Source organism: Coenobita brevimanus, chromosome 92 (genome assembly GCF_032717465.1).
Source record: "Coenobita brevimanus isolate Jiangsu-jjx chromosome 92, ASM3271746v2, whole genome shotgun sequence".
NCBI classification, from domain to species: Eukaryota; Metazoa; Arthropoda; class Malacostraca; order Decapoda; family Coenobitidae; genus Coenobita; species Coenobita brevimanus.
Window position 1 is genome coordinate 628,972 of NC_137045.1, and position 11,616 is coordinate 640,587.

General features: G+C 42.2%; 1 protein-coding gene across 1 annotated transcript; it reads left to right on the forward strand.

Moving 5' to 3' along the window:
• The first annotated feature begins 4,598 nt into the window (after positions 1–4,598).
• Positions 4,599–9,176, forward strand: LOC145412056 (innexin inx2-like). Its single transcript, XM_080281973.1, has 5 exons — positions 4,599–4,972; positions 6,236–6,477; positions 6,668–6,889; positions 8,100–8,275; positions 9,052–9,176. Exons 1-5 carry the CDS (start codon positions 4,604–4,606, stop codon positions 9,174–9,176), a joined length of 1,134 nt encoding a protein of 377 aa, XP_080138099.1. The 5' UTR covers positions 4,599–4,603.
• Positions 9,177–11,616: the final 2,440 nt, after the last annotated feature.

An 11,616-nucleotide genomic window follows, 5' to 3' on the forward strand; every position in this document is an offset into this window, starting at 1 on the left:
CTGCATCAGATTTTACCAAAAACTTGGTGATATCCAAAGCTGTTAGGAAGATCCAGCAAGTTTGGGGAAATGATGCCATGGGGGTAACACAAATAAAGGAGCAGTACAAGCACCTCAAAAATGGCCGAGTGTCAGTCAAGAGCGATCCACATCCTGGGAGGCCATCAAAACAAGCAGGAGTGCTAAAAATGTGGAGAAAGTCTGCAATTTGGTCATGGGAAATCTGTTGGTTGACTGTCAGAGAAATTGCTAATGAAATTCGAATCAGCGATGGATCAGCACACAAAATATTAGCGGATGGTTTGGGCATGCGAAGCGTTGCAGCCAAGTTTGTTCCAAAGGTCCTTTCACGTGAACAACAAGCTCTGTGGATGAGCATTGCTAAAGACATGTTGGAGTGTGCAAATCGCAGTCCAGACTTTTTGAAGACTGTTATAACTGGAGATGAGACTTGGGTGTACGGGTACGACCCAGAAACCAAAGGACAGTCGTCCCAGTGGAAACATGCAGGGTCGCCTCGGCCAAAAAAGTACGACAGGTTTGCAGCAAGGTGAAATGCATGTTGACAGTTTTTTTTTTTAATACTATGGTGTTGTGAATCACATACACACAAGAAGGTCAGACTGTCAACAAACATACCTCGATGTTATCCGCCATCTTCATGACGCAGTACGGTGGAAGAGACCAGACCTTTGGAAAGTGGCAAGTTGGAAGCTGCACCACGACAATGCTCCTGTTCATTCTCAACAGGTTCAGGAATTTTTGACCAAGCATAACATCCTGCAGGTCCGGCAGGCTCCCTATTCATCAGACATGGCTGTGTGACTTTTAGTTATTCCCCACTTAACTCTGCTGAAGGGTTCCCGATTTGAAATGAGAGAAATCAAGATGAATGCGACAAAGTACCTGCAAGAGACACCGAAAACCAACTTTGAAAAAAGTTTCAGGCAGTGGAAAGACTCTGGGTTGTGTGTGTCAAGTCGGAAGGGGCCTGCTCTGAGGGGGATTGGTGTCTATCTATCTATCTATTGCCAGACGCCTCAATCCCGTTTGGGGTGGCCACAAACAAATCGCCTCCAAGTCGCCCTGTCCCCCGCCATTTCACTGCCCTGCTCCCAACTTACACCCCCCTCTCTCATATACCTCTCCACCCCATCCCTCCATCTCATCCTCGGCCTCCCCCTCCCTCTTCCCCCCTCCACCTCACTCACATACACTCTCTTCGTCAGTCTTTCACCCTCCATCCTCTCCACATGTAATGTTGGATACTCTCTGAACATACCTTGTAAAGTACACAAAGTTGTGCTGAAAATCATTAGTAGTAGTGCCTCAAAGAACTGTTGCAACATTTTTGCACGCTACGGTACTTTCTGGGATGCTGGACAAGAGTTGGACATGTGTGATTATTCCTGTGATTTTGCATGTCTCTCTAACAGATACTACCTCCATACTAATGGTTGATATACTTTTATATAATAATGTGTTACTTTACATTAGGGGCATAAATGTATTACAGGTGTATCTGTAATGTATGTAGTGTAGCATTTACCTTTAATATGCTGTTAATCAATTTTACAGGCGGAGTTAAAATATTTGTGGAGTAATGGCATACCTGAAAGTGTATTTACACTTAATTTACAGCAGTGCAAACATCTCATTGAGACAGCCTGATATTAGCTTTCCAGTACTTTAATGCTAAACAAAATTGTAACAGCAGGGGTTATTGTATGACGTCAAAATGATGCAGAACCCTGCACTTCAGTATCAGAGGCATGAGTCTCAAGTGACCTTTTTGAACATGGAGCATCTCTCAGTGACACTAAACAACTGTTAAAGTAGGTAGAGCACTGCACAAAATATTACCTATCATAACCATTTTCGATTTCACCTGACATGAATAGCAATATTAGTCAAAATATATATTTTTTATCTTAGACTCCATTGCATTATTATGTACTGTAACTTGAGACCATTACATATTTCGTAATAAATTATGCAAGGTAATTAACTTAAATGGCATAGGGATATTTATTTTAGGAGCTGATTTCTCTGCAATATGTCTATATGCCTTTTCATTTTTTATTATGTTTCATATGAGTCAGATTCATAACTGCTTGCCACCTTAGTTGAAGCATTCTTGGTTAAGGCTTCATTTAGCATAATTTCAAGAGAATGGTTCACACATATTCCCATCCATTTACTGTACAGTATATTGATGGTACTAACAACCTCCCAATAACCCTAAGTACTCGCATTAATGCTAGAGTTGGAAGTGAATTGGTAATTACTATTGCAGACCATTCAGCAAGGGAGGATTGATAGTTATTGTTGTCATTTTATCCCAGTCTGTCTACTTACCTCGCAAAATAGCAAACTACCTCCCTCCCTCCTACAATCCCTACCTACCAACCTCCCACAGTGCCTACCCACCTATCTCCCACAGTGCCTAGCTACGTACTATAGTGCCTGACTGCCAGCCTAGCTACCTATCTTCACACTGTATTTACCTACCCACCCCACCTGTCAGTGTCTGCTTTCCTACTGACCCCCTGGGGAAGGGGGGAGAATACTTCTCCAGTATCCCTGCTTGTCGGAAGAGGCGACCAAAAGGGGTCTTCTTGTCTGCAGTCTTTCCCTCCTTACTGTCCCCTCCTGCATTTTTGTCCTACCTCTCTTCTTGATATTTCCGTATTTCTGGGCTTTATTATAAATTACCTCTACTCATATAGTGCCATGTAGCCATATTATGGCTTGGTGTTAACTGTCTTCATTATTTCTTCCTTTAGCCCCCTCCCCCCCAAAGTCTCGCATTCAAGGACGCAAGATTAAAACAATGAGTTTTCGTAGAGAGAGACAGACAGACAGACAGACAGACAGACAGACAGAGAGTAAGTGATGAAGACTGATGAGTGATTAATATTCTTAGGCAATAATAGCACCACACACACACATACACACACACACACACACTCACACACACACACACTCACACACACACACACACACACACACACACACACACACACACACACAAAGGGTGAGGGGAGGGTACGGGAAGGAATAGAGTTAATGAGGTGTCGAGGGAGATGAGAAGGAGCAAAGAGGTGATGGGCAGGGGAATGGAGGAAAAGGGGATAGGGAGAGGGGGAAGGGGGAAGGCGAGAGATATCGAGGGGAGAAAAAAGAAGGAGGACAGAAGAGATGGAAGGAGAGAAAGGGAAGGGGAGTGGAGATGAACATGGCTGCGGAATTTTTAGAGAGCAGGCAAAATGAAATCTAAGGACTCAACACTTTGTTCAGTTACGAACAAAAATTATTCTAGTTACACTCGCCATGTTTCTTATTTCTTTAATTACTGTAGTGGCTTTCCAGCCTCGCCCAGCCTGCCCATGTGACCTCATGTCATTAAGGGAAGGTGACCTGTGAGTGGTGATCACCTGAGCGGCTGAGCCTGAGTAGAACTCAGTTGCCAAGTCTGCATTTTTAGCAGGTTGCGTCTTGCATTTTTTGGGATGTAGCCTTTCATGTAGTGTGAGATACTGACTTTGATTTTTTTTTTCTTTTTAACCAGAGAAAAATGTGTCATGTCGGGGGATTTGAGGCTTACCTCACCTGAAGGTTTGAAAGACGGAGGATGGAGGGAAAAGACGGGAGGGGAGTGGCGGGAGCAATTTAATACAGGGTTAATTAAGGTAAGGCCAGGTGTTGAACCAAGGAAGAGCAACCTTTAGGTCTAGGGTGCAAGCCTGGCACCAGAACGTTTGTGTGTGTGTGTGTGTGTGTGTACAACACCGAGTTTGCCTTTGGGTTTCCTAAAAACCACTATGTAATAAAAAAAAAAAAAAGGGGGGGGGGAAATTACAATCAATGCTTGCCTTCATGTGCGAGCCTTCTTGGCTAATATGGCCTATGGTGCAAAAAATTAATTGAAGATAAATCATTTGGATTTAACAGGTAATGGATGGACGAAACGATGATGAAAGTTTAAGTCATACGCTGCATAACAAGTTCTGATACACACACACACACACACACACACACACACACACACACACACACATCTATCTATCTATATTATATATATATATATATATATATATATATATATATATATATATATATATATATTGTGTGTGTGTGTGTGTTTGTACTGCGTGCATGCAGCGGCATATTTCAAGAGGTTACTGTAGGTAGGCTGTGCAGAACTCAAGTAGAAAGTATAATGGTAATATAGGAACATAAAGGGTGAATAACAGCAGTATACTGGTAGGTCCAAGCTGGGGCAGTTCCTGTCAAAGTAGGATTACGAGATTATAACAAAGGCGTGCTGGGATTTGAAATCTCCCAGGAGGATTTGAAACGCTTTTGGGACGACTTTTCAGTATCCACCTACGTGGCAACTCTACTAGACGTGGACTGTGATTGGATGCTTGTGAGGCAGGGTAGGAGAGAGGACAGGAAAGGAGACGCGAGGACCAACGAGCACGGTGGTAGTTAGCCGCTACAAGCAGTCAAGCACACAGCATCAGTGTTCGGTCGTCCACCGGTGTAAGGTGGCTGTTTGTTAACTGGTGATTTGAACTAACGTTATTGAACCTCCAAAATGTATGATGTGTTCGGCTCAATACGGGGTCTATTAAAGATAGACTCCGTAAGCATTGACAACAACATATTCCGGTTACATTACAAGGGCACTATGTTCATTTTGGTGGCCTTTAGTCTGCTGATCACTCAGAAACAGTACTTTGGTGACCCCATCGACTGCATCGTGGAGGGCGTGGACTCCGGCATCATGGACACTTACTGCTGGATCCACTCGACATTCACCATCCCTGCACTAACTGGGGGTGTCATAGGCGAGGAAATCCCACATCCTGGCATCGCGAATCCAAGTCTGCACGGGCCCGATGATCAGTATGAAGTAAAGCACCACAAATACTATCAGTGGGTCACGCTCTTCCTCTACCTTCAGGTGTGTATGGCAATGCATTGTGATTACAGAGGATGGGAGTACATTTTGTGGTTTGTCTGATGTAGCTTCTGTAATTGCGGGTCTTTATGCCATTATTTGAATAGTTGCACTGTCTTGTGCTGTATGTCATGTGAGATATTTGAATGTTTAGTTTTACTGGCATAAAGCAATGTTTACCTGTCTTATATGGAGAAGGAGAATAACGCCTCATTGGCAAAGACGTTCCAAAATTCCATGATTATATTACATGCATGAAAATTATATGAATTATAGTGTATGGATGCTCTGTATTGGTGGTACGGTATTTGAAACACTTTTCAGCAACTGAATGAATTCAGACGATAGTTAAGATCGCAATATACAATAGTTTTAATACGCTAAGGGTTACGATGCCCTACTGCAAGACTGGATGACAGTCAAAGATGGGAACAGACGCAATGTGGTGTTTAGGCGGGTTGATCATCTCCATAACATGGCCTTTGAGCTTGTGGCGGGTTATTCACCCAATAAGGCCACTGCATCACCCATGTTGCCAGTTACCTCCCCTGGGTGCACCCTAGGTACTCGTTTCCGTCGAATTATCGTCCTACAAATCCAACACCAGTAGTTGGTCAAATGCTTGTCAGTGTTAGCAAATGTAATTACATAAGAACATAAGAAGAGAGCATAGCTGCAGTAGGCCGGTTGGCCCATGCTAAGCAGCTCCTAGAAGAGTAACTGAACTCCTTGAATGAGATAATGATAGAAAAGAAGAAGGCTCTCCCCCGCCCTCCAAACCCTCCAGCCGATGCCGGCAGGAAAAAGTCAGAAAGAACACCACACAGTATAGAAAAACTGGCGTGGACATTTTACAGGAAAGTGTGAAAGGAGAATAGAGACTATCATAGTGTAGTTCAGTTACTCTTCTAGGAGCTCGTGGGCCAACCGACCTACTGCAGTTATCCTCTCTTCTTATGTTCTATATCCACCCCTTATTTGTCATATGCTTATCTAGTCTATGCACTGTCCTGCCTTACAAACTTAACATTTTTCCTGGAGGTCTATGAGGAAGAAGATAGAGACAGAGTTTACGATATTATTTTTCTGGAATTTATTAAGGCTTTCGTTAGGGTCCCACACGAAAGGTTCGTTAGGAAGATTCGAGCTCACGGCTGCTGCAGAATTCACAGGAGTAGTTATATTATAGGTGTTCTTGTCACCCGCTGTTGATATAGCTGTTGGATGTTGGTTGATATACTTTTTTTTTTTCCTTCCTACTGGCAGGCGATCATGTTCTATGTTCCTCGCTACTTGTGGAAACTATGGGAAGGCGGGAAAATGAAGATGTTGGCGATGCAGCTGAATGCACCCATCCTGGATGAAGATGTGAAAAAGGAACGCATGGCCGAGCTAATTGACTACTTCAATATTTACCTTCATAATCATAACATCTATGCCTTCAGGTTCTTGCTCTGTGAGGTCCTAAACTTTGTAAATGTCATCGGCCAAATCTATTTCACTGACAGGTAAATAATAGTTCCTGTAATTCAGTTACTTTTGGCATACTCAAGTAGTGCTGTAGCAACAGTATGCAATATGGATTCATTATCTGACTAAATTGTTTTCTTGCAGTGTTTATTGACAAAATCCTTAACTGATAGTACTTGTGAGACTACTATACTGAATTCTGAATACTCATTTTTTTTTTTTTAATAGATTCCTAGGTTACGAGTTCACCACTTACGGAACTCGAGTTTTTGCAGTTAGTGAGCAAGAATTTGGGACTCGTCGCGATCCCATGGATGAAGTGTTCCCCAAGGTGGCAAAGTGCAGTTTCCATAAATATGGACCATCAGGGACAGTGGAGAGGCTTGATGGTCTTTGTGTGTTGCCCGTCAACATCTTGAATGAGAAAATTTTTATCATCCTATGGTTCTGGTAAGTTTAGGAGCGACAGATTCAGCAGTTCTTATGTTATCACAAGAACTCTGTCTTAATACATTTTGATAATTTTGAGTTCAAGGGACAGTCAGTTTAACAGGATATCAGATGATTGTTTCGTTTTCATTTCACTTTCGTTTAAAAAACCTTTAACATGTTTGCATGCATCAGCCTTGATCACTTAATGGCGGTTGTCCACGTTGCTCGATCTCTCTCAGCCTCTCTGCTCAACCCCTTTTCCTTGAGGTAACGCTGTATGGCCTCATCCTAAGTCTTTTTTGTTCTGTCTCTTGTAACCACCCTCAGCGTTCATTGCTGTAACCCTTCTCACCCAGCTGTCATCCTCCATCCTCTCTACATGCCCATTCCCCCAAACCATCCCAGTCTGACCCTTCTCATTACAACACCAGTACATTCACGTCCCAACCCTTCATACGCAATCCTAATCCCCCCAGTCCTGTCATTCAAGGATGCACTACATATCCATTTGATCATTCTCTTCTCTGTACATTTGAGCTTATGAATATCCCAAGTCACTATCGCACAGCATTCTCCAAGTACATGCTACATACAGAGGCTCCTTTGCACACAGGGAGAGCCCTTTCATTGCCAGGAGAGACATCTCCCTACCTTCTGACCACTTCTTACCCTTGCCACTGTCTCATCTCCAGCACATGTCATGGAATTATCTGGGGGCTGATCTACCGTTTACCCTCTTCTCAAGCTCTGGGTACATCCTTAAGTTAAGCATGGTATAATGAGCTAGATATACGAAAATTAACGCCGCATAGAACATGTAGTGAATGCCTGGCCATATATCGTTATTTAATGGACCTCTACTAGACATATCCAAATACAATTTATAACTTTAACACTCACCAATGGAGGCTTATAGAATATTTATTATCCCTTCAGGTACAGTCGTATGCCGAGCAGGCTGGCATGATGAACTGTTATAAGAAAATTAACACATGTAATACGGCCACTGGCTAACTTCAAAAGTGTGATGTCTTGGCACCTCTGGTATATGTAAATCCTGGTACAAGTTGCACCGTCCTTGCTGTCAAGAGAATTATGCTTAGTTAAAAGTACTAGTGGAATATGTAGGTCTACTTGCAATTACTTCTGCTATTCTGTAGCATACCAGGGTAATCAGTGAGAATTCTGCATTGTTAAAAAGACAGTAAATTAATAATTCTGTGCACAGGTTTATCGTCGTAGCAGTCATCTCTGGGGTGGGTCTGCTCTACCGCCTGGCCACATTTATTCCAGCTTTCCGGGAGATCCTCCTCAGAACTCGCTCCCGCCTGGCATCCCCAGACCATGTGCAAACCATTTCACGAAATTGCCAGTTCGGAGACTGGTTTGTTCTGCATCAGTTGAGTGAGTATGGTGTCCATTTGTACAATTTAAGAAATTAATTGTTTATGTTACAGGTGTACGTTGCGGTGTGGCAGCCAGTTGCGAGTACAGTGAAACCATCTCTTACAATTGTTTTTTTAATCATCAGAGAAATAAGAAATGTGCTTTTCATTCCCCAAAGTGTTTTAAGGAGAGCATGTATCGTCATCATCATCATCCGAGCCTATTGTCCCACCAAAGGATGGGGTAAGGTAGGGTCCAGGGAAAAAAAAAAAAAAAAAAGAGGAAGAACTAACAAAGGTCTACCCGGTTCAATGAGCCTTTAATCACTCACCATTCAAGACTTTGGGATCCTGACTTCACTTCACAAGCACAGACGTTATCACTTATGTGCTTTGTGTTATAAAAGCTTGATTCAGTTCAACTACTATAATCACCAGGAAGAAACAGGGATGCAAAACTCTTTTTATGCACTTCACCCACACAGTTCATCCACGCACCTTGATCCAATGTTAGTTCCCTAGCATCGTCAACCTCCATACCTCACTTTCTCACACAGTTACCATGATCGTAGCCTCTCATACCTCCACATTCCTTCAAACTCGCTCAGTTACAGCCTATTGGCATCCATTCTTTCCGCATGTCCATACCTATCATCGAATCCTTTATTACCCCATCAGGAGCATGAGGGTCCAGAGGCCTTGAGCTAGGAGCGTTTAAAGGAGGAAGCAAGATGTGATTTTGTTTGGTATGAAATAACAGTATAGAATTATAATGAATAAATTATTCTATTTCAGTCAAGAACATGGATCCTTTCATTTGCAAGGAGTTCTTCGCTGATCTAGCCAAGGAATTTGAAGAGAAAGCTCATGCCAGAATAGGATCCACCTCTGCTGATGCCATCCCACTCACACACTCCTAAAGAGCCATGACTGGGACCTGCCAACGGTGGAACAATCTTGTGTGTTTGTTTTAATGATTATGTTTTCCATTGTATTTGTTTGTCATTTGTGGTTACTTTTGAGAAGAGGCATTTCTGGTAATGTAGTGATACTCAAGTGGTTGTAAGAAAAGGTATCAAATTTAAAAGAAACAAGACTTAATGGTAAATTATTTTGTTCCAATGTCTGAATAATAATGATGCTCAGATGAGTGGATTTTTTTAGATATGGGATAATGACATGATGCTTAAGAATAAGAATAAGAATAATAACTAATTCATCCTCAGGGAACATGTGCACTTAATAGTAACGTTAGGTACATGATAGTTACATAATGATATAACCCATTCTTTATCCCTTCTGCAGATTTTCTGTTCTCAGTACATCTGCATAAGAATAATAACTAATTCATACTCAGGGAACATGTGCACCTAATAGTAACATTAGGTACATGATAGTGACATAATGATATAACCCATTCTTTATCCCTTCTGCAGATTTTCTGTTCTCAGTACATCTGCTTCTTTCAAGTCTTCTATTACAGTACCTCTTTTCACACACTGCTTTTTCACTTTTATCTTTGATACTACTATATACAGTAATGAGCAGATAAGGCACTCCCCATCTCCCATACGATTTAGTTTACATCTTACATGGATTTCACACACACACACACACACACACACAGCAATCAGTTATTGCCTTATAAACAGACAGCTCTTCTCCCATTCTTCTTCCCACTGTTCATGAATACTTGCATATCAGTCTGTGCCTGATTAAGGTATCGGTTATTACTAAGTCCTTTCTAGCATACTGTATAAGTGTGATTCAATTTGCGTGCCTGATGGCAATACTGGTTATTGCCAAGCCCTTCCCAGCACAATGTCCACGAAGTTAAACCATTTCCTTTTCAGCATTGCTGAATAACCATTCCATCTATTCTAACATTCCCCTCCTCTCCGTCTATATTTCCCAATAAAAGTACCCAATCACTTTTATTAAACTTCTCCAAGCATACTTCAGTATTTTCCAAGAAATCTACATAAGTATCCAGACACTTCATCATCCCTTGGTGCATACACACTTGCAGTCACGCACGTTTGTATTCATTCTTTGAGTCGCCAATGTAATCCTTGATACAGCAAACTGCATACTCCCTTCTCACACACATTTACCTATCCTTCCATCTGGTTTCAGTTAAACTCTCGGTCATTACCCTACAGATGAGGGAGAACATATTAGTTGCCTTTATTTGGTATTAATTATATAGAGAAATAAATCACTGCAAATTGATAAGCATATGAATTCCCTATGGCAGTTTCAGTTCAACGGTTTAAAGGCCAAGTGGTGCATTGGTCTGCAAGACACGGCAGTGATCATTCCTTGCGTGCAGTAGCTCAGACTCATAGTGTTGGGTCGATGTTTTTATTTTTTTATTTTTGATGAGCGAATTGAAGCGTGGCCCATTGGACTGGTCAAATTTGGGCTGTCTGGACGTTGCTACTCCTCACCCTGCCCTTGGGCGGGAAAGGAGGTCCGGATGATAATGATGATTTATGTTATGTCGTCAGGAGTGTATGCCTACCAGCTACCTAGCCCGAAGCACCTGCAGTTACAAAATAGTTAATATGAGACAAGTTTTTACTGTCAGTGGTAGATGGGAGTGTTAAAGCGAGGCACCATGATTATGGGACTTACCCAGAGCGTGTGAAAATCCACAGGAAGGTAAACTGAAGCACAGTATCGCTAGAGGGAACCACCTTGTGTGTGACAATCCTTAGGATGTTACTGATTGATCAACCCACTCCTAGAGTTGCTTCCGCATGTAAAATGTCCAACACAAGTACGATTCACACAATTTTGGACTGTGAGGGTGTAGGGTGATGGGGCAGGTGCAACTTGCACCGTCTGCAGAAGGGTTTTGTAATAGGTTGGACAGTTCACATGGTCATGATGTTCATATAAGACTATTAACAGGTAAAATACAAGCTGGATTAATTGATCCTACTGTTGAGTTTACTTATATTGTTTCAACTATAAGAAAAGGCCCTTTGCATGTACACAAAGGCAGATTAAACAGAAGTCCTTGTAGCTGTTCATGGAGACTGCCTTCCATGCAGCTGAAGTAATGACATTTTATAATTGTACGAGAATTGCTGGAAAGCAAAAATGCATCAAAGTTTTACACTTCAGTAACTCAGCTTACGCCACTTGACGAAACCTTCCTATCAACTCCAGATCTCAGTCCACACAGGGGCTTAAGTACGCGAGCCTACCAGACAATGAGAGGCGGTCTAGCAGCCGCCATCGTTTTCGTCCCGCTGCTCAACCAATCCTGTGCGTTCCACTGTCCCCCGCCACGGCAGTCACACTTCTTCACCATATGTACAACGCTTACCCAGAATTACTCGCTTATTTTAA

Coding starts and splice junctions, on each gene's coding strand:
- LOC145412056 (XM_080281973.1), top strand. CDS start 4,604: ATGTATGATGTGTTCGGCTCAATACGGGGTCTATTAAAGATAGACTCC. Junction 6,890..8,099: donor TTTATCATCCTATGGTTCTG/GTAAGTTTAGGA, acceptor TTCTGTGCACAG/GTTTATCGTCGTAGCAGTCA. Junction 8,276..9,051: donor GTTTGTTCTGCATCAGTTGA/GTGAGTATGGTG, acceptor ATTCTATTTCAG/TCAAGAACATGGATCCTTTC.